Source organism: Lissotriton helveticus, chromosome 6 (genome assembly GCF_964261635.1).
Source record: "Lissotriton helveticus chromosome 6, aLisHel1.1, whole genome shotgun sequence".
NCBI classification, from domain to species: Eukaryota; Metazoa; Chordata; class Amphibia; order Caudata; family Salamandridae; genus Lissotriton; species Lissotriton helveticus.
The window spans coordinates 159,216,266-159,240,027 of record NC_136067.1 but is presented as its reverse complement, the minus strand read 5'-3'; the positions used below and the strand labels follow the sequence as shown (position 1 = coordinate 159,240,027).

At 41.5% G+C, this 23,762-nt stretch overlaps 1 protein-coding gene across 1 annotated transcript in view; it reads left to right on the top strand.

Annotated features, from left to right (window-relative positions):
• TMEM63A (transmembrane protein 63A) overlaps positions 1-23,762 on the top strand; it is a 399,225-nt gene that overhangs the window by 354,773 nt on the left and 20,690 nt on the right. The window contains exons 18-21 of the mRNA XM_078647542.1: positions 517-679; positions 12,482-12,587; positions 15,314-15,481; positions 17,566-17,681. Coding sequence (XP_078503668.1) covers positions 517-679; positions 12,482-12,587; positions 15,314-15,481; positions 17,566-17,681 — 553 coding nt within the window. The remainder of the gene's footprint in view (positions 1-516; positions 680-12,481; positions 12,588-15,313; positions 15,482-17,565; positions 17,682-23,762) is intronic.

Sequence of the window (23,762 nt, the reverse complement as noted above, 5' to 3'; positions counted from 1 at the left end):
ACCGAACTCTTGAGTAAAAAGATTGTAGCTAATCCTACTGAAGGAAGGTGGGGTGGTAGTACCGTACTAGAAATGTCATGACTGTATAATGTATATATTGTCATTGACACTGTATTAAGTTCCTTCTGCAACAATTTCCTTGGATCATGGTTGCCCTGCTGCTTTTTTTTTTTAATGGTTGCCCTGCTTCTTAAGTTCCTTCTGCAGCAATTTCCTAGAGTCTTGGTTGCCCCGCTTCTTTTAGTTCACTGGTACGATTCCCAGATCCCCGACCCATCTCCTTTCAGCCAAGGCCCATTGGCTTCTGTCTGAAAATCACATACACCCCTGGAGTGTGTTGTCTGTCTGGTTGTGTTTCTAGGTCGCTTAAAATCTGGATCTGCTAGTTTACAGATCACAGTGAAACTGAACCCATATTGACCACTCTGCATGCCTGCATCCTTCAGTTGGGCTGTTCTTGAGTTTTGCCTCAGTGTGCCCGCCTGGTTAACTGATGTGTTCTTTGCCTGTCTTCAGCTGTGTTTTTCTGCCGGACCAGGGAGCTTTCTTCGTCAACTATGTGATTGCTGCAGCCTTCATCGGGAATGGGATGGAACTCTTGCGTTTACCTGGACTCCTCAAGTACACCTTTCTAATAATAATGGCCAGGTCTGCAGGGGAGCGACGAAACGTTAAGCAGGTATTTTCAAAGGTTCACCAAATAATCCCACAGGTCACCTTGTTTGGGTCTTTCAGTGTAAAAGCACTCTAGAATACATATTGACAATTTATAATGATGAAGAATTGCGCCATAATTACTTTTCAACATAGAATTAAAAGGGGTAGTCTAGTATGTGGACTGAAATGGGACAGATTAGTATATTAATTTTATAAACAGTGTTTTTGCTCCTTTTTGAAAGGTGGAAGCTTCTAAATTAGATTTAGGAATAACGCTTTTATCGCACTTCTGAACGATTCTCATATATCTATTTCCCTGGTAAATGTTTATTCAAGTGGTTCATTTCCTGGGCTGAATTTGTCTCTGGGCTGTTAAGATGGTAACATTCCTCTTGCTGGCTGATTTTGTAGGGAGTGAAATTTAGCTACCTATGCTTTCTACTTTCGCTACACAGCCAAACTCTGTCCATCTATCTTCAGATAATTATATTTTTGTCTCCTTATGGGAATTAGCAACATTGTTCTTCAAATCTGTCGCAATAATTAAAAACAAAAGAAATACAATAATAACTTTGCAAAACATTTTTACTAATAGGCTTTATTGGAAAATAAGTTAAATGAATTAAACAAAAATAAATAAAACAAAAATAAATTAAAAATAACTCTAATTTTACCTCTGACCTCTACACTACGCCTAATCAGGACCCTGACCCTATTTCGAATTTGAACATGACCTTCACCTTAATCTGTTCTCTTAACCCCAACCTTGTCCCTTACTGTGACACAACATGAATTATTCTGATACATTTTTAGTTTTCATCACTATTAGGTTTTTTGTTGTTTTCATTTTTTTTTGTTTTACTTTTTTATTAGGACATCAGACATAGATACAAATGATACAAAAAAGAAAAAAGCAAACATTAGACCACTATGCCTTAGGTCCTCCTTTTCATGATTATACCCCACCCCAACCCCCACCCACCACTGGTGGATCCCCACAGGGTAAAGAGAACAAATACCAACAAAAATCATTCATACATAAATAAATAACTACTGGCCATTATTGTTCCAGATTCAACCAATTAATAAGAGATCACCAAATCCGTTCACCCTCCCTCCGAACCCTATTTCCTCTTCTCCTATATACAGAGATTTCCCACTTATATACACATAAAAATTTGCTAAACCATACATGTAACGTCGGGGGGACCGGTTCCAGCCAAACTGTGGCTAGACATAGCCGCAACACAGCCATTGCTACAAAAAGCATCTTCCGCTCTGGTTCAGCCATGTTTTGGTCAGAGACACCTAGCATAATAACTTGAGGTGTCAATGATACAGTATATCCAAAAACTTGGTCCAGGCGCTGTTCTATTTTATTTAGCAGTTGGCACAGAGTGGGACAGGTGGCAAACATATGTATACTATCAGCCGCAAGTTCCCCACATCGTGAGCAATTTATCCCAGCAGTCCCCCCCCCATTTATGAATTCGGGCAGGAGTTATATAAAGATTAAACCAAGTCTTGAAGCATTGTACCTGAAGATTAGCGGAGATGCAAGCAGATTGACTATACACACGTGAATCTTGACATACACCTTGTCCTGCTTGTAAACCCTCTTGCCACCTGTCGAAATGCTTGGTTAAATCATCGCTTCTTTTCTCATTTATTAATTTGTATATAGAATATATAGTCGATTGGTTCCCATTAATCAGTTTCACTAACGGAATACGTATCCAAGTGACAGTTCTTTTGCATAGAAAATCTCTATTCTGTAAAAATTTAAAGAATTGTTTATTCCCTATACCAAATTTCTGTTTTATAGCCTCGAAGGTCATAAGCCTAGAATCAGAAATAATATCCCCTATGCTATTAACCCCTTGAACTGACCACTCTTTAAAATAAGCATCACAAAAAATTTCTGGGAAGAGAATATTCCTTGCAAAAGGAGAGTATATGTGAAGTCGTCCAATTTCGAACATTTTACGGACCTCCGTCCAAACTTTAAAGGCACTAAGCAAGACCTTAAACCTCACCCTTTTAAAATATGCAAAATCTATATGTCGAAACAAAAGTCCTTTAGCCTCTACCCCATAAATTAAATGATATATTGAAGTATCTGGACGATCCAAAACTCCTCCACCCAGTAAATCAGCTATTTGTCTCAGTGTAATGGACCAATAGTATATTTGAAAGTTGGGTACTGTCCACCCTCCCCCTGTCTCTGGGCAAGGTCATGAATTTCAGAGCCCTTCTAGGGCGTTTCCCAGCCCATAAAAACCATGAAATAATCCGATCAAATATGGTTAAAAAAATTAGCTCTATCAACAAAGGAATAGCTCTAAAGCAATATAAGATTTTGGGGAGAATATCCTTTTGATAACGTTACATCTACCCATTAGTGTGAGCTGCAGGTTATTCATCGGCGAGCATCCGATTCTAATTTATGTATAAGGGGATTCAGGTTGATCTCTACTATTTCCTTGGGTTTTGAGCTAATCTCTATCCCTAAATATTTGGACTTGCCTACTGGATCCAATAAACTAGCTCTATCATTGCAAATTATTTGAGTTTTTGCTTCATTTAAATGGTAGCCTGATATCTCTCCAAACTGCGATGTTAAGATTTTAATTTCTTGTAGAGCTACCTGCAGGGAGTCAGTCAAAATCGCTAAATCATCAGCATAGCCCGACATTTTTGTATCCCCACCCTTGGCCTGCACAGGTTGAATTATTGGATCGTTTAACAGTTTCTTGTATAAATAATCGATGTAGATGGCAAACAATAGGGGGAGCAAGGGCACCCCTGCCTTGTTCCTCTGAGTATATTTATTGTTGCCGATTGGGTCCCCATCACCGATATTTGAGCTGTTGGTTGTACATACATACTCTGTATAGCTCGAATATATTTCTCCCCGAGACCATAGTGCTTCAAAGTGGCCCATAAAAAGGGCCAGGAGACCCTATCAAAAGCTTAATCCGCGTCTAGCAGAATTAAAGCCATAGGGTCTCCTGTAACCTTAGTGCAGTTGAAAAGCGCGATCGTTCGGCGTATGTGGTCGATAGTTTCTCGGCTGGGTACGAAGCCGTGTTGCTGCGGAGAAACCAATTTTTTAATAACCACTGCCAGTCGATTTGCGGGAATCTTTGAATAAATTTTGATGTCACTATTAATTTGTGTAATTGGCCTATAAGATCCAGTATCTGTCGGTATCTTTCCTTTCTTTAGAAATGTTACTATCCTAGCCATCTGCTAGGATTCAGGGGGCTTATCCCCATTCTGGACCACTCTGAACATCTCAAGCATGATAAGAGGAAGCTGGAGTCGAAAAATCTTATAGAATTCTCCAGGTAAAAAATCAGGCCCCACAGCCTTACCGGTTGGGAGAGAATCAATAGCCAACGATAGCTCATCAGAGTTAATCGCGGCGTCAAGCATTCCCTGCTCGTCCAATGACAATGAGCCTACCTCTATCTCGTTAAGGTACCTTTGTATTACCGCCTGTACCCCATGGTTATCTCTAAGATCTTCAGCATACAAGTTTTGGTATAATTTCTGGAAAGCCAGCACTATTGCCCCTTCCTCAGTGACCAACCTGACATCTGGGTCCATAATACTGTCTATACGTAAAACAGCCGCTTTTTCTCTAGTCCTTATAGCTAGCATATGACCGTCTCTTTCACTGTTCTCATACAATTTAGATCGCCAGGCTAGAAATTTACTTGTGGATTTAGCCTGCGAGATTTCAGTTATGGCAGACTTGGCAATTATTATCCTTGTTTGTGCTGGGTCAGCCTCCCCACCCCCCGAAATACCCCTAGCAAGATTAATCTCCGCCTCTTCCAATTCTCTATATAGCTCCTGTACTGTATCCCACACATTCTGTATATTGGTGCTACCAATATTTTCATTCAAAAATCTAATTATCCACATCGCCATGCATTCTATATAGGCATGGTCTCTCAGTAAACCCCGATTAAAAGTCCATTTATCTTGTTTTTTCCCCCTGGACTGTATATTGACCTCTAGTACTAATGGATTGTGGTCCGACATTACTCTTGGATATCTAGTTATACTGGCTCCCTGTATCAGGCTTGGAGAAATAAAAAAAATAATCCAACCTAGAATGAGTTTTATGCGGTGCTGAGAAGAAGGTAAACCCAGGGTCGTTTCTCCTAAAAAAAAAAACACATATCAATCAGACCATGTAATTCTTGCCTTTGAACCAGGGACCTCTGGACTTTAAGTTTCCGCCCAGAATGCCCTATATCTGGGTGATTGGCCACTTCACAAGTTATATTGATGTTAAAATCGCCGCATAATATGAGCGAAGCAGGCCAACCGACCAACTCTAGATTTAGCCAGTTATAGAGTTCCGGGTCATCCAATACCGGACCATAGATAGAGCACGGTGTAAATACTTTATTATGAATGTTACCATGAATAATGACCCACCTACCATACTCGTCAGCAGAGGAGCGATTTATATTAACCAAACCCCGATGAGCCAATATCGCTACCCCTTTAGTTTTTGCCTCCAGCTTTGTCCAGGAGATCAACTGGAAACCCTCAAATTCGATGAGTTTATTACGGCTAGCTTCAATGTGCGTCTCGTGAAGGCAGATTATATCTGCCCTCAAGAATCGGACATCCTCTTTTACCCTACGCCGTTTTACTGGATCGTTCAGCCCACAAATATTGATGGAGGCTATCCTAATGCATGCCATTCTGTATAAACATACATTCCTTACAGACCATAGAAAAATATACCCTCCCTGTCACAACCATCCTCTTACCCAAGACATGCCCAGTTATTAAATCAAGCCTCCCCTTTCCCTGCGATGGATCCCCCACCCCCAACCACCCCCCAACCGTCACACCCTCCATAAAGGCAAAAAGGTCCTCAGACCCTTGCGATCCCTCCCGCGTTCCTGAGTGTCGCCCCGTCACTCCCCGACCCCAGAAACACCAAAAGAGAGGAAAAAAACAAAAAAGCCTTTAGAACAAGCGAAATCCGACCCCAGTCAGACCAGAAAAGGACTTCACTCTAAGGGAGCCCACAAGAAGAAGTACCCCTTAACTCTCAAATCCCTCAAATCGCACCTTCTATACTAGCTTTCACAGTAAAACTACATCAAAAACAATGAGAGAAATGAGATTTATGTAACAAATGAAATCTAAGCGCCCAGGCACATCAGTAATAAATCAGACAGGCTATAAACACTTCATACAAAGCTTAAGTCCATTAGCCAGCAGTTAATTCCTTCAAATAACTTTCGGCTTGAATTTCCGAAGAAAATACCCGAATTTTCCCTTGATGTATAACCTTCAGCCGCGCTGGGTTCATCAAATAGACCTCACACTCTTTTTTTGGAAGGGGCTAATCATCTGGCGGAGCCGTCACCTCCTCTCTACTGTTGCGTGGCAAAAATCGGGCCGCACAAAGAAAGTCTGGCCCTCAACTGATTTCCTGGCGTCTGGTCGTGCCTTTTCAAATATCAACAGAAAATTGCCCAAAAAAATTAAAATCGCCCGGGGTTTAGAATCCGAGCCTGGATTTTTTTCATATCATTAGGGGGAATCGATGAACTCTCTGAATCTCGGTTTCCCAAAACCAATGAGCTAGTTCTGGGAATGCAGACTTAAGCAGTGTCAGTACAAACCCTCTTACATCGTCCCCCTCTGCTTTTCATCAATCCCTAAAAGACGTAGATTGTTCCTGCGCAGCCTATTTTCGGAATCTTCCAGTTTCCACATTATATCCGCAAACCTTTCATCAGTAGCGGTTGTCTTTGATTCAACATTTTCTAACCCAGCCTCCAATCCAACAATTCGTTCCTCAAGGGTTGTTGTTCTAGCAACAACCTCTGAACAGACTTTGGTATTTTTTCGTTTTGCCCCTTGTATTTTCTTGGTTGCGATCTTTTATGCTCCTGGCGTGCTTCGATTTGTATAGATTTGAGCATGGCATATATCAAGGTATTTGATGGAGGTAAGTTAGGTTTACTGCCAGGGCCCCCTGGATTATCTTCCTGCACTCCGAGCCCTACTGTCCCTGCTAGACTGGTTGTGGAATAATCCCACTGAAAGTTGTCACTTGTCTCAGAGCAACCGCTCTCACTTCGTCCTAAGCTAGCAGAGGGTGTCTTCCTAGTTTTACTATGCCGATGAGTGGCCCTTCTTAAAGTATCCGCGGTGGTTGGGGGGCTCCCACTATCCTCTCAAGTTTTGTCATCATCTGTATTATCCAAGTCTGTGCTATTGTCCATATCAGATTCTTCAGCCAGTGAAAAAAAGCTCTCTCCATCCTGTATATCTGGTAAGCCACCAGTCCTGGTTCCCATACCAGGTATGCCCCCTACCGGGGTTTGGAAGACAGAGGTAGTATCAGGATCTGTCTCCTTCTCTTGTATTTGTTTCTCGATGTCCCCCTCAGACCCTCTTACGGCAGCATTTAAAGAATACGCTACCTCAGAGCTCCGTGCACTTAATGTTTTATCAATACTAGCAGCCCCTGGTTTGTTAAACTCATCTCTGACCACTTTGTCCGTAGCATTAACTAGTTCAGGCTCATTGACTGCATTATTTACACTTATTACATTCGCTGTGCTACGAGGGGGTTTTACCACCGTTTTTGTACCAGTGGGCTTACCAGAGAACATCCCGGGAACGGTTAGTGTCTTTCCTCGCCCAGCGCCGTCAGGGGATTGTAGAGCACCCCCCGGCAATCCATTATTTCTGCTCGCAGCCTCATCACTTGTTAGGCAGGGGGAGTGCGTTGCATCCTCATGTTTTGCCCTGTTAGCATTCGCTTTCTTCGAGCTGGCCGCAGTTCCTTTCGCGCCGAGCTTGTCAGCCGCTTTATCCGGTTTTTCATCCGAGGTCAGTACTGGCATCTTCCGTACTCCAGCCGCCATCGCTGCGGCTTTGGTGTTGAGAAAGGGTAAATTCCCATTCTTGCGGGGCGGCATACCGAACTTCAAGCTGCCGTTCATGTCCGCGTCCTGCCCAGCCTTTCCCGCAGACCACGCCCGCCACGTCCTCAGGTGAGCGCGGCTGCGAAGATCGGTTACTGCAAGCCGGACTAACCGAAGCCACGGCTTTTGATTATCCAATTCACCGAGCATTAGTTTTTCACAGATCCGCTGTTGATCCGCTTCTTCAAAAGGCTATTTTCACCATCACAGTGAATCCCTCCAGAGGTTCTTCTCCCATAATCGCCGAAAATCAGCAGCAGCAGTCGGGGAGTGACACCCGCTCAGGTCATCCAGCCGCCATCTTGTCTCTGAAGCATCCAAAATGCCGCGTTTCTCCTAGTTATTATTTTTTTTTAAATAAATGTATTTCTTAGTGCTAATGATATAATCTGCATGGCCTGCTTGTTAGCTCTTTGAGTTCTGGGCAAAAGAACAACTCTTGGCACAGGCCTCCAACTAGACCAGAGTCACACATGCATAGTGGGATTTCCTGTTGTTCCTTCTGAGTCTTAATTTATCATGGTAAAGCAATGTTTGTTGTGACCTGAGGGGCGAGGTGACATTTTTCAATGTGCTGAATGAACCCTTCCCTTATTCGAATTCTTTTTCAGAGAATACCTCTGGTGTAGTTTAATTCTTCCTTAATCTTCTGCCAATTATGAGTAGGCAGGTAGGGTTTCTTTGTACCCCTTACATTGCCCAGGCTCTGGGGTGAAGAAGGCAGCATTAGAGACAGAAAGTAGGCAGGGCTTAAAGCTCCCTGTTTACTTTCTGTAGTTTAAGAATATTTTACCTTTCTGTAACCCCTCACAAGCCAATCCTGGGGCTATGGGTCTGATAAGTGACCAGCCATGTGTACCTCAGGTTCAAAGGATGCATGTTGTCACTTCCCCTACCCATGGCAAGTTGATGAGTTGACATCCATGAAGCACTTTAAAAGAGTAGACAATAAGGATTCAATTAAACAGGTCCTTGTCCTGGAGTGCATTTATTTATAGACTGCTGGAGTCTTAGGGCTCTGTAGACAAGACATGTACCTAAAGCAATTCTACAATACTTTCTTGTACCCAAGCAGGTGCATTAGGCAATATTGAATCTTTACAACATAAACTTGTTTCTTTTGACTAACAACTTTTACATGGTCTTTCTGGCGCATACCATGTAGGTCTCTGTGAAGCTTACTTCAACATCTCTTTCAACAGTATAGTTGGTTTCTTAGATTTACAATCCAAATCAAAATTATCAATACAGTTATCAAAACTTCAAGCTGAACTCTACTCCCGGAATGTTCTCAAAGGCTTTTTGGTAGTAGCAGCCCTTTTTTGCTTTCAGGGTATTCATTTAAACTTATTTTGAAATGGGTAGACAAGGAGCAAATGTGCAGGGTATTCAAGACGAATCCCTTAATGTTTAATTTTGAAATATAGACAGATGCTGCATTACTTTAATACGTAGATTTATTACGGAAATATTTTCTGTATCAATATTGCTGCTATGTTCAGAAGGAAAAGAGCCAGCCAACACTTGTTTCACCCTTTGGTCTGCGTGCAGGCCTGAGGATTTCTCTAGGCAAAGATGGCCTTTGTCACAAGAATTAATGGTTACTGGTCTGTGTGGTAAGAACTTGGTCCAGCATTGTGGCCTTCCATGAGAGAATGTAATTTAAAGATCAGGAAACTTGCAATAAGGGTATTAAATTAAGCGACAATACCAAGTGAGAGTCGTGGTAATCTGACACAAATCAGAAAAGTCGCAGGATGAAGGCTCAGTCTGAAAACCCTTAAAATTGTTTGTGACTTTTGCTTTAATCTGAGTTATTTTATCAGTCAGAAGAAAATATACTCTTCAACATTGTAGAAAACTTCAATTTATTCGAGTGGTGTTACACTTCTCAGCCTGTTTGAAATATCTACCTCTTGAGTCAATAATATTCTTTAAACATGCAGTAAAGCATACCATTAAGCAGGGCGAGCCTTTTTCATCTTGCACATTACATCATATCACAATTTATATACCAACATTTTATTTTTATTTTTATTCTTTGTAGTATACTATCTAAGAACAGCTCTAAAAAGAACTCTCTCTAACTCTCATGGATATTTATTCCGCAAAAGTTAATCCAAAAGGAATTTCATCAGATTCCCACCCATTTTGTGTGCTGGTCCTTAAAGTCCAATTTATTTATGAGTATTTCTTTCTTCTTAGTTCCTCTCTTGTGTTCCAAATAACAACTTGAATATATTTTCCAATTTTGCCAGAGTGCTGCAGGTCGGGTATTTTAAAGTTCTTAGGGACACAGTGTATTTTTGGGAGAAGCTTTTTTAGGCATTCCCAAACAATTGTGAAGGAGTAAAAGAAAACACTGAACTTGCTAGAATCACTATGAAGGTGATTTTTTCTTACACATTTATTACATCAGTAGTCCAGCACCAGGCTCAAGTTTGATGCTCTAGAGAACAATTCAGTGCACATTTTAAACGAGGTAAAGGTACTTATAAGCAACAGAAATTGTAAACATTGTATAACCCTCTTAAACAGAGCGGCAGGGCCAAAACCATAAACTATAAGAAACAATTTAAAATGCACTAAAATGACAGTGAATTTGCTAGTCAGAACCTTACTATTTCAAAGAATACCTAACTCTAGTGTTGTAGTTTGTGAACTAGTCTGAATACAGTCCCCCTTGTACTTAAAACTAGGTACAACATTTATGAATTCTGTTCATCCAAAATAAAAGCAGACGCCAAAAGTAGAAATTAAAGCCAATACAAAAAGATTCTGGAATAATATGTGACCTCCCTCATATTTCCAATTCAGTCATGAATCAAAAGAAGTTATCATTTTTTAAACACAACATTGCAAGACTTACACTCAATTAGGGCTTTAGGAATCAATGCATCAGCTATATTACAAACTGGTCTATTAAGCTTTGCACTGTTTTTTGAGAAAGTGTCTTCCGTTTACAAATGATTTGGGATCTGACGCATCTCGACTCTTTTAGTGGCCTGTCATAAACACAGTGAACCACATAGATATTGTAGATAATAGATTATATAACTTCACTGAGATGACTCCTAATGTGACCTGCAAGTCACAAGTTCAAATGCTGGCAATGCCAACCCAACATTCGATGCTTCTGAGATCAAGACCGATTGTTTTTCGTAATTCCACAGCAGAATCCTGGTTTCGAAGGTAACACAAACAGTGAGATGTTGGTACAGAATGTCATTTCTACTGAAATGTGTTGATCCGCTAACCATTTTCAATTGCCAAAAAAGATTATTAATTGTACCATAATCTAGAAGAGGTTGAAATGCAGTTCATATCCTTCAAATTCACAGACCTGTCTTAGTCAATAGGTGCAGCTATATGAGGGTTTTTTCTGCATTGACACTTCTCTACTCCTTTTAGCAGTGATTCTCTCTGGTAAATATTGACTAAATAGTGACCGATGAAAATTCAGTATTTTGTTATTGCACAGCTTTTTTTATAACCGTGTTAACTAACTTTTCAATATAATAGTCATGAGGCATAACAATTTTAAGAAACACATCTATGACCCATTTGCAGAATATGAAATTACTTTATATCACAAATTGAGAAACGAGTAAAATAAACCACAAATGACTGTATCTTTGTTTATGAAGCATGTAAATATACTGACCTTTGTATGCTGCAGATAAAAACTTAAAAAATAAACGTATTATTAATTTGGGATGTATAATCTTCTGGCACATTAGTCAAGGTGCACAGTTTGTAGGTGTATTTTACATATGTATTCTCAAAACAAGACCTAGACTACAACAGCACCCAATTATAAATCCCTTTATGGTGTACCATCACATGCAAGACTTTTGCAAATTACTCCTCTCTTTTTAGTTAATGAGGTAGGAGGTACATCCATGTTATGCCATGTTTAAAAACATATGCCCATACCCTTGGAAACATATAAACAGTTGTGAGACAACAACTAACACACACCTAAGTGCCAAATTAAGGTAAATGAGAAAAAGTGTGTGTGAGCGAGATGGCGCCTCACGGGCGAACCACCAACGGGAACCTGGCAGGTACTCACCAGGATTGCCCTGATCTCATCATTGGCACCATCAAGCTCAAAAGAAAAATAGGTGTCCGACAAACAAACCAAGACAGTGTTTGTGAAAGAATGTAGTGTGTGAAAATAAACGAAAGACACAGAAATTTTCAAACAGACATATAAAAGCCACAAACAACACGGAACTTAGCTTTATTCTGTCACTTTCGTGTTGGTTGCGGGTTGTTAAAAAAGTGAGAATAGCTAATACCTATCTAGCCAGACTCAACTTGCCGACATGTTTCATTGCCAATTCCAATTTAGGCAATTTCTTCAGGGCGTCACAAATCTTTAAGCCACTGCATTAGGACATGCGTTGTCTTCACAACCTCAATCGACCACCTTGGTGCATACCAGTCGAGAGGTACAAACCCTCATAGGTTTCTGGGTGACTCCACACTTTTTCTCATTTACCTTAATTTGGCACTTAGGCATGTGTTAGTTGTTGTCTCACAAATGTTTATATGTTTCCAAGGGTATGGGCATATGTTTTTAAACATGGCATAACATGGATGTACCTCCTACCTCATTAACTAAAAAGAGAGGAGTCATTTGCAAAAGTCTTGCATGTGATGGTACACCATAAAGGGATTTATAATTGGGTGCCGTTGTGGTCTAGGTCTTGTTTTGAGAATATATTACTGAGTGGAGTACGACCTTTGACCACTGTTCCCTCTTAGCTCCTTGTTGTTAACTGTATTTTACATATGTGACTGCAGGAGCTGCATTGCCTATATCTGTTTTTCTCTTGCAGCAACAAGCGTACGAGTTTGAGTTTGGCGCTATGTACGCTCGAATGCTTTGCATCTTTACAGTCATCATGGCATACAGCCTTGTTTGTCCTATCATCGCCCCTTTTGGTAAGTTGATTGTTTGACCTTGAGTTGTTTTGGTAGAAGTTAGTGGCATTTGCTATATTTTTTTAAACTTACTAATAGTGAAAAAATAAACTTGACACTAATAGAACACCAGGCCAATTGGGTGTGCCAGTTTCCCAGCTTGTATTTGGATCACTCGCGTATATCAAAAATACGTTCAAGCTACTAATTTACGCATGCTTCTCTAGTTGTGTTTCTGTTTAATGAGCTTTCCAATTATCATTCATTTACAGTGGTGTTCAAAGTATCACTGTGCTTGATTTCCTAAAAATGTAGCATGCAATAGGCCCTTTGTTTTCCGGTATTAGCATTTAATAATGTGTGTCTGGTTGCTGCTGAGACTGGCACATTGATGTATGTATTTAGGCACTAAAGAAAAATCACAGATTACAACTGTGTGCAATCATCAATGATTAATGTTAGATGTGTTTTTAAAATGTTGGCATACTAAAAGAGGAAGAAAAAAATAATGTGCACCTGCCCTACCCGCACTTGCCATATTTGAATAAGAAGCCACCTCTGTTTGTGTATTTTTCTCTTCAGTAAAAAATCGTAAAATAGACATCGTGATTCTAAAGTATAGCAGGATGTGCAGAAGGCATACCCACGTTTCTGTTTACTAACAGCTGAGTCAATTTATGATTTCTAGAAATATGCTGGAAAAGTGATGAATTGGCTGCGGGATCGTGATGTGTGTGTGATCTCCAGATTGACTAATGTTTAGTGCAATCTCCACATGGGCTGGGCCCCTCCAAGTTTCTGAGGTGTTGTCTTCAGGATATTCAAACACCCTAGCTCTGCCTTGTGAAATTGCAGCACTGAATGAAACAAAGTGTCTTTATCATGTCCTGATCCAAAGGCAAAGAAGACCCAAAATTAACCCTTAAACTAAAACTTAAAGGATTCGACCCTTCTTGCTGTTGTGAATTATAAAACCTCTAGTTATCAAAAATGATCCCACTCTAACATTAATACAACAAATCAACAGAATGCCACAACCAGGGAATGTCTACCTACATTCACCCAAGAGAGTAAAGCACCTCCAACGTGACTCTGGTGGGACCTTCCTGGCTGGTATCCAGACAACCTAGTTTGCTTCAATGAAAAAAAACAGTGCTCCACTCCACGTCATCGATCCTACAGAAGCAGAACTGGTTATCATTACTGGCAAGGATCAGGTTAAAAAATGGATATTTAATTTATAAATCCATCCTCCTAAGAAAACCTAGCTACCTAGCCAAACAACTATATTGGGAGCTCCAGGTTCCCAAGAAACTAAAGCTCTTCACAACTGGAACTTCCCAAATTCAGAACTGAAGAAGCTCTGAAAAAATTCTTCACGGGGCAGCAATCTCCATCTGGAATTCCTTACTGACAAAGTGTGACATCATATCTTTCAGAAGAGGAGTAAGACCAACATATTCAGACTTTGGGGAAATTCCACCAGTAAACATGTGAGTCTCGTATTTCTCGAAGTGGATAGATGTCCCTCTATTCACACCGTACGTTCACTTCTTCCGTCCATATTGTTAGAGCTCCCTACCAGTGTTACTGAAGTTGAGACTATATTCCCTAAGCTTGCACCCTAACCCCCTCAAGCTCAAGTTGATAACTTTGGTCTCTCCTTCTGCATACTTTGACTCACCTCCATATACTCCTTACAGGGTTCTTTGCTCCTGTGTGGTTTTGTATATCTAACAAATCATTACAATGACCTAGTCTGTGTAGCAAACTGCTCACAACCTAGACATCTGCTTTTCTTCTAAGCCGTCCAAAGGAACAAACTGAATTCATAATGAACACGTAGGTTGTGCCTCATATACTTCCTTGACTAACCAAGTTGCATTTACTACTCGCTGTGCCAAGAGTAGAGTACTTTGTGTTCCTCACACACCTAGCCTATACACAAAGAAAGCCATAATGCCAATCCTACCCACATGCATCATTACTGTGAAACTCTAAGATATAACTGCTCTGCACAACCGCTGTATGTCTTCGGTCTAGTGCATTTGCTGCATTACTCCTCAACGCCCCAGTGATGCATCTCACGAATGGCAGCAATGTGCTCTATAATTAGTTTAAAGATTACAATTCCCATTATTTCTGTTCATGACATTACCTATAAAATATTACAATTCTGTATTCTAAATGATAATTAGCTTTTTTACAGTTTTGGCGCTTTGAGCATACACTGAAAATATGATGTGAATCAATAATAAATCATGAAGATTTTGCCACCAATGGTGCTTACTCCGTGAACACTGGGGTGCTCAGGCCCACCTTCTGTGAGTGGAGGTTGAGGCAATGAAGCCCTTGCTGAAAATGGCTCATTCCACAGAATCATTCCCCATGCAGATGCATTCAAGAACACTTTTCAACATTCTCCATTGACGCCACGCGTTCCCGCCATTAGGTAACTTTATTACCATGGAGTTGTAATTGCAACATAGATATTGATTACGTTAGTTGGTTTTACTAGACAGGTATTTGTAATTAGAACCCAATTATCTATGTTCAGTAGGGGTACAAGTAGGATTTTTCAGTACGTGCCAGAGAGGCTCTGAGAAACTCCTATTAGCCAGTTTCAAATTTTCCAAGTAGAGCCACACAAGAAATTTCAATATCTCTCTTTGAAACTGTGTCCTGCGCAAATATTTTGTTAAGATTTTATGGAAGCTTATCCTTATAGGTGTGACTTGTTTCTGTAGGCCTTACGTATTTACTGCTGAAGCACATGGTGGACCGCCACAATATCTACTATGCCTACCTGCCTACGACATTGGAGCGAAACATCCATTTTAGTGCAGTGCTCCAGGCTCTGGCTGCTCCCATCCTTTGTATCACCTGGCTATATTTTTTCTCCCTTGTCAGAATGGGTAAGTGATGTGTGCTTTAAGATTACCACAATTTGTTGCAAGAGTTAGTTTAGCATATTAAATACCACCTTGTTCATCGCCCTTGTGGTCATTTTAATTGAGCATGTTAAACACTGAATATCAGTTTCATTGAATTCTTAGAAAAAATGGCACAAAATCTATATCCAGAAGTTGTATTGTAGAGAAGCACACAGGTGGGATATGGGGGAGGGAAGTCAAATTTCATATGAGCTGTGATTCGGCTGCCAGTCTGCCTAACAAGAAGGACACAGAAGTGTAAAATAGTTTCCCTTGAAAGTACGCTTGGTTCACCTTTGGTAGCTTGGCTTGAGAACCAAGCCAAGCTAGACTAGTGTGTGTGTGTGTGTGTGTGTTATTTTGTGTAACAAAACCAACTAGCAATGCAGTTAAAGAATTAACAATTTAAATACCCAAACCATTTTTGATAGGTTGAGATTAATAAGAAACCAGCATTAGCAATGTCAATAGGTTTGGTGTTGGCTGCAAACATTTTGCCTTATTCAGTGCTTGTTTTATCATTGTTTTTATAAAACATTATCAGGTGAGCTGTTGGGCCCTCACATTGCCAATACCATTAAGTCTGACTTATGAATAAGCGTACCTTTTGTGTTAATTGATGGCTTTAGACACTCAATAAGCTTCTACGTGCACTCTGTCATTCATCTTTGCACTCAATGCATCCATTCATCCATCCACTTACTCTTTCATGCATTCATCCTCTGAAACACACACAAACTCAACATATGCAAGATACATTTAAAGAATACAAGTAGTAAAAAGAAAATATGCTGCTGTCTAAATGTGTTAACAAATCATACACAACGAGATGATGGCCGGAGTGCTGCTACTTTCCAAACACTCTCCCCCAGTCACAGATCTGAGTTGAATCCATCATCCTTCTTTAGCTCACTTCGCCACCCTAGTTCAGACTCAGCCATATGCAAATCAGTCTTGACCCTGTTTCTCATGGGAACAGTCCAGCCCAAACTGCCAAGCCAGGTCTCTCCCTGGACCGGAAACAAGTATCCGGAGAACGGTTTTGCGGTAACGCCCCTCATCAGCCAGGCTAGCTTGAATCCAGTGGCAAAGTGAGTAAGGGACCCACGTCTGGGTATACCCTGCCAAGTTTGAGCAAGCAAAGCAAACACAATGAGATGATGGCCAGAGCGCTGAAACTTTTCAGACACACTCTCCCAGTCACAGATCTGGGTTGAATTCATCATCGTTCTTTAGCTCACTTTGCCACCCAGTTCAGACCCATCCATATGCAAATCAGTCTTCACCCTGTTCCTCATGGGAACAGTCCAGCTCAAACTGCCAAGCCAGGTCTCTCTCTAGAACGGAAATAAGCATCTGGGGACCAGTTTCAAGGTAACACCCCTCATCAGCCAGGCTAGCTTGAATCCAGTGGCAAAGTGAGCAAGGGACCCACTTCTGGGCATACCCTGCCAACTTAAGGCAAAGAAAGCAAACACAAGATGATGGCTGGAGCGCTGAAACATTTCAGACACTCACCCCCCTGTCACAGATCTGAGTTGAATCCATCATCATTCTTTAGTTGACTTTGCCACTGCAGTTCAGACCCAGCCATATGCAAACCAGTCTTGACCCTATTCGTAATGGGAACAGTCCAGCCCGAACTGCCAAACCAGGTCTTCCTTGGACCGGAAACAAGCATCCTTGTTTTCGGTCCGTTGATGGCAGTGTCAAGGACTTGTTAGCATAGATAGCAGTTTAAATGTCAAATTGTAGCTTTCTTTCTTTTTCTTCTTCTTATTTCACATGGCACGAATTCAGACAATGGGTTTAATTTGTAAGCTCAAGATGCTGAAGGCATTATGTTACTGGATAACCTTTTTTAAATTTCAGTTATTTAAGCCCCCTATATCTTGCACTCGTGAGGCTATGGACGGGGTGGGTCGAGTGTTCTTTGATGTTATGTGGGTGTGGACCTTGAAAACAAAGATTCATCTGTGCTCTGATTGTGCTAAAGCAATTCCACAACCACAAGACAAATATTCACGTTATATTTTGTTAACCGTTTGTCTTTCATTTCATTGTAGGTTTCAAATCCTCCACAACACTCTTTACATTACTTGTCTTGGTGATGACAATCTTTGTGAGCCTATTTTATACCTGCTTCGGCTGTTTTAAGCACTTGAGCCCACTTCATTATAAGGTAATGACCTGGTTTTCATTCTAGGATGTCTCTGAGAAGTAGTAGGTAGGAATCCTGCATATTTTAACATGTTCAGAATAAATGTAATATAATCCTAAAAAAAAGATTCAAAACATAAAAACTAAAGAAAACGGGCAGCAGCCTTTTTTTTATTTAACCCGTTAACCGCGGCGGTAATTCCGTCACGGTGCGGGCGTTTCCGTGCGCGGGTGGGGCCGCGTCGGCCATTGGACGTGCGCAGCACTACGAAGGTACTGCTCGCGACGGCCACCGGCAGCACGCAACGGGTTAAACATTGCAAGGTAGTACTGCATGAATTTGCAAAAGACAAATACATCTTCCAGCTCTCATGAGCAATGGGTTACTGTGCTTTTTCTTATGTGAAAGTTAATAGGTTGTTAAAGCCTCTGAAGTAAATTAAGAGGTTGATGATCTGTATAGCTGTCATTACCTTATGTATGTTAGTGTTGGAAAACTCCCAAGCTTGCTACATCTGTTTGAAACACGGGAATAACTTGGACATCTGCTGCCTTGTAATAATCATTCAACAAAGGAAACATTGTAAAATAGTACGTATATGACAGTAAAACCGGCATTAAGCATGTGAGGAGGTAACAGAGCCGAAACATTTCATCAAAATGTGAACTATGAGTGGTATCCAAACAACGTAAGTAAGACTATGCAAAAGTGGAAACATGTGTAGGGCAAAATATTTGCAAAACCTAGAAAAAATAAAGTGTGCATTTAATATTGCAACACTTTAATAATTAGTTACTTATAAAGAGTTTTCTAAAGCAGTGTCACATCACCTTTGTCACCTCCAGATACTAAAACGGTTAGTGTCCAGCTGGATGTATGAGATGGTCCTAGGCCTCACACTCATCAGTCACTTCCCTAACTTAGGTCATTTTTATGCACTATATATGGCCCAGCACCCCATTTCAGTACTTACTAATGTGAATACTTACCTAGTTTTGCTCATTTGTCCTAATTAGACATTCTGTGAGATGTAATCTACATTACTTGCTTCAAAAAGTTATTAACGTAGTGGATTCATATTTCAACACAGGCTACCCTTTTTAAATTTAAAACTATACTGGCATACAATTCCTACTTCTATTTTTCTGTAGTTTTTTTTCCAGTTCCGTTTTCTAGACAATCTAATGTATTATTTTATGTGAGATCCTGTATTATGAAATCAGTGGATAACAACTGATTTTTATCTAGCATATTGTTATAAAATGCATTGACTGCCTTTTAAGCAATGTGTTATTTTTGGCATCGAGAGGTGGCCTGCCTTTCACTGAGAATGTGTTGCATGCAATCAGTCATCTTAAGCATAAGCTGTGCTTGCCACCCCGTTAGTTAAACTAGTCATGTTGTCATGATATCTACAATAAATATGAATGCAAAGAGTTTACATGTAATGCTTTTCATTGGACGAAATGTATCCTTTGGTAATTCTGAAAACCTAAGTAGATGTTAATGTTTAGTGGGGTTTATCTTTAACATATGATTATTTGTTTTGTCCCATACGTTGCTTTAACTCCATGATAAGTTGTAACCTGTGACATATTACAATATTTTCAACATAATTGTTTGCCCAGAATATCAATAAGATCTAATCTTAGTCATTCCATATTTTCTAATAATGTTGCAAATTTTTATCAATGATTTTGGGATTGCATTTGTAGATCTTTGTGATTTCAATAATTTACTGTTCGAGGCTTATGAGCTGCAGATTACAGACTGTGCATAGATGGTCACCTAGTTTTGGGCCCGGATGTAGGCAGTTTGTTTTGTTGTAGAAAAGTCTTTGGAAGTCACAGGATAGGTGACTCCTCCTTTGGATGATACTGCGCATGAGCATCGGCTCCATCCCCAGATTGTTTTTTTCCGCCACCGGGTTCGGATGTGTTTCCAGCACTCCGTGTTGGAACCGATTTCCTTCGGCGCGCAATCCTCACCAATTTACAGAAAATTAGTTTAGAACGCTTTCCCAGTCGACGCTACTCTTCAACACCGAAGATTTCGATTCCGGTCATCGTCGACGGCCTTCGGGCCTAACTAGGCCTCGACTCCAGCTCATGGAAAGGATGCCATTTAAAAAGTGTCCTCAATGTGGGTCGAAGTTTCCCCACACCGACCTTCATGAAGTGTGTAACCTTTGCTTCTCCCCGGAGCACGAGGCCAGAGACTGTTCTGCTTGTGCCTCTTTCTGCTCCAAAAAGACTACCCGGGACCAAAGAGCTAGGAGAACAATGGCTCGATCTTCAGCTCCGATTACGGACGACATATTTGAAGAAGGCGTCCACGTCCCAGAACAACATGACGTCGACAGCAACTCCGAGGCAGAAGATTCAGAAGTCAAGGACATCACTCCAGCACAGCGGGTCGTAAGTATGACCGTCAACCCCTACCCTTCCTCGACACATCCAAAGAAGGCCCCTGTCACACCCTCGGGCTCGGGTGTACACCGACACACTGCTTCTACTGCCCCACCTTTGAGCCCAGCTAAGAAGCTAATTAAGCCTTCAGGCGACCCGGGCTTGAGTCGGCCTTCCCACAGTGCCGGCACACACCTACTGGCACCGAAAAAGACATCACCGGCCCCTCCGACATCCAAACCACCGGCGCTGAAGCCTACCGCTACTCCTTCGGCACTGAAACCCAGGTCGGAACCAAGCAAACCCGCTTCGGATTCAAAAAGACCACCGGAACCGAAAAAAACATCATATCCCAAAAATATACCGGAGCCGAAAAAAATCATCGGAGCCGAAAAAGACTCCTGCTTCTCCGGTTAAGGATATTGCCAAAAAAACAAAAGAAACCGCTTTGGTGCCGAAACCTCCCTCCGCACCAAAAGATCGGCCTCCTGCAGAGGACTTATTTCATCCAGACCCTGCACAAAAGACTCTAGCTAAAGACCCAATCGCTGGGCAGCTAACTTTAGCTTCAAAAAAGCGACCACTAGCTACACCAGTGCCAGCTCCTCATTCAAAGAAAAAGGACATGGCTACCTCGCCCTTAAGACTTCCTTCCCCTTCTCCTCCACCTATACCATCACCACCTGCTCCCCTACCACAACATTCCCCTACATCCTCTATCATACCAGACGATGACAATAGGGATGATAGCTCTGATGATATAGTGGCTAACGTAGATGATCCATCCATTCCTCCAGGCTCACCTGACCCGTGGGATGATTATAACACCCAAGACATCCCAAATGTCCCTCAAGATGACATATACCCCTCAAGGCCTTCCCCACCAGCAGACACTATGGGTTTTATTACGTAGACATGCCTGGCTACGCATATCAGGGTTCAAACCTGAAGTCCCCTTCCTCCGTCCCATTCCACTCATGTCGGGGGAAGACTACAACAATACCTACCAGCCTGGGAAAACATCACATCAGACAGGTGGGTGCTTCAAATAATTCAATCAGGTTACTCTCTAGAACTAACATCCACCCCCCCAAACATACCACCCAAGCAGCGTCCAATGTCACAAGAACATTTACCACTGCTCAGACAGGAAGTAATATCCCTCCTGCAGAAAAATGCAATAGAAATAGTTCCAAAGCATCAGCAAATCAAAGGAGTATACTCCCTATATTTTCTAATCCCAAAGAAGGACGGATCTCTAAGACCTATCCTAGACCTCAGACCTCTAAACATTTACATACAGTCGGATCATTTTCATATGGTCACACTCCAACAAGTCCTTCCACTCCTGTTACAAAACGACTTCCTTGTCACTCTAGATCTCAAGGACACCTACTTCCACATTCCCATCCACACAGCGCACAGAAAATATCTCAGATTTGTACTAGACGGGCAGCACTACCATTTCAAAATGCTCCCAGTCACAACAGCGCCAAGAGTGTTTACCAAATGCCTAGCAGTAGTAGCAGCACACTTAAGAAGACAAAATATTCACGTCTTCCCATACCTAGACGACTGTCTCGTAAAAGCCAGCTCACACAGCCGGTGTGTACAACACATTCACGCTACTATTCAACTGCTTCACGACTTGGGATTCACAGTAAATCACACCAAGTCACATCTGCAACCTTCACACATACAACAATATCTCGGAGCTACAATAAACACCCAACTAACACTAGCCTATCCATCTCCAAACAGGATAACAAGTGTACAAACTCTCCTAACAAAATTCAAGCTGCAACACTCGCTTCCAGCTCAAGTGTTCATGCAGCTCATAGGAATGATGGCATCTTGCATATTTATAGTACCTCACGCAAGACTGCAAATGCGTCCACTTCAAGAGTGCCTTGCACGCCAATGGAACCAGGCTCGTGGTCAATTAACAGACCTAGTATTGGTAGACAGTCGGACTCATCGCTCTCTGCAAAGGTGGAGCACCAAAAACCTTTCAAAGGGCCGACCGCTCCTAGAGCCAGTTCTTCAGATAATCCTGACAGCGGACGCATCGCTCTCCGGCTGGGGAGCCCACCTACTGCATCAAACCATGCAAGGCAGGTGGACACCGCCACAAAAGTTACTCCACATCAACCTATTGGAGTTACGAGCTGTTTTTCTAGCCCTAAAAGCATTCCAAAAACAAGTATCAGGCAAAGCTGTCTTAGTCCGCACAGACAATATGACAGCCATGTACTACATAAAAAAACAAGGGAGAACACACTATCTGCAGCTCTCTCAGTTAGCACAGCAGATATGGAGATGGGCTATACCACTAAAAATCTTCCTCTTAGCCCAACACGTTCCAGGAGTACAAAACACCATGGCAGATCTGCTAAGTCGACAGTCACAGCAGATCCACGAGTGGGAACTTCATCCAAAAGTTCTTCAACCGTTCTTTCAAATGTGGGGACAAACTCAGATAGACCTCTTCGCCACCCATGAAAACGCAAAATGCCCAAACTTCACCGCCAGATATCCACACCCGCTGTCCAAAGGTAATGCGATATGGATGAACTGGTCCGGAAAATGACGTACGCGTTTCCTCCTCCCATTACTTCCGTTAGTGATACGCAAGCTACAGCAACAGTCCCCAACACTCCTTCTAGTTGCTCCAACTTGGGCCAGACCACCGTGGTACACCACACTGTTGCAACTATCTGTGGTACCACACCAAAAACTAAACATATCTCCACTCCTCTTAACACAGAACCCTGGAGAGATCAGACACCCGGACCCAGATCAGCTCAACCTAGCGATCTGGCTCCTGAAGTCATAGAGTTTGGTTACCTCAACCTTCCTCCAGAATGCATGAATGTTATTAAAGAAGCCAGACGTCCCACTACTTGAGCATGTTATGCTGCTAAGTGGAAACGATTTGTAATATACTGTCAAAACAACCACATAAATCCTTTAGATGTGTCTATTCAACACATCATAGGATACCTATTACACCTTCAAAAGTGTAATTTAGCTTACACGTCTATCAGACTACACCTTGCTGCCATTGCAGCATATTTACAAAATAGACAACATCTATCTGTTTAGAGTACCTGCTATAAAAGCTTTCATGGAAGGACTCAAAAGAATAATCCCTCCCAGTAGGCCACCTTCACCAGTGTGGAACTTAAACATTATTCTTACATGGTTAATGGGACCTCCCTTTGCACCGTTACATAAATGTGAATTGCAATTCGTAACTTGGAAAGTAGCTTTCTTAGTAGCTATTACTTCTCTCAGAAGAGTCAGTGAACTACAAGCATTTACCATTCAAGAACCCTTTTTGCAAATGCATCATAACAAAGTGGTTCTACTCACTAATCCTAAATCCCTTCCAAAAGTCATTTCACCATTTCATCTAAATCAATCTGTTGAGCTGCACGTTTTTTTTCGCACAGCCACAAACAGTCGCAGAAAGAGCTCTACACACCTTAGACGTCAAATAAGCATTACTGTACTACATCGAAAGGACACAAACTTTTCGTAAAACTAAAGAACTCTTTGTGTCTTTTTCACCACCACATAAAGGCAACCCCATATCAAAATCGGGGATAGCTAGGTGGATTGTTAAATGCATACAAATAAGTTACCAGAAAGCCAAACGTATGTTAACAATTCCTCCAAAAGCCCATTCTAC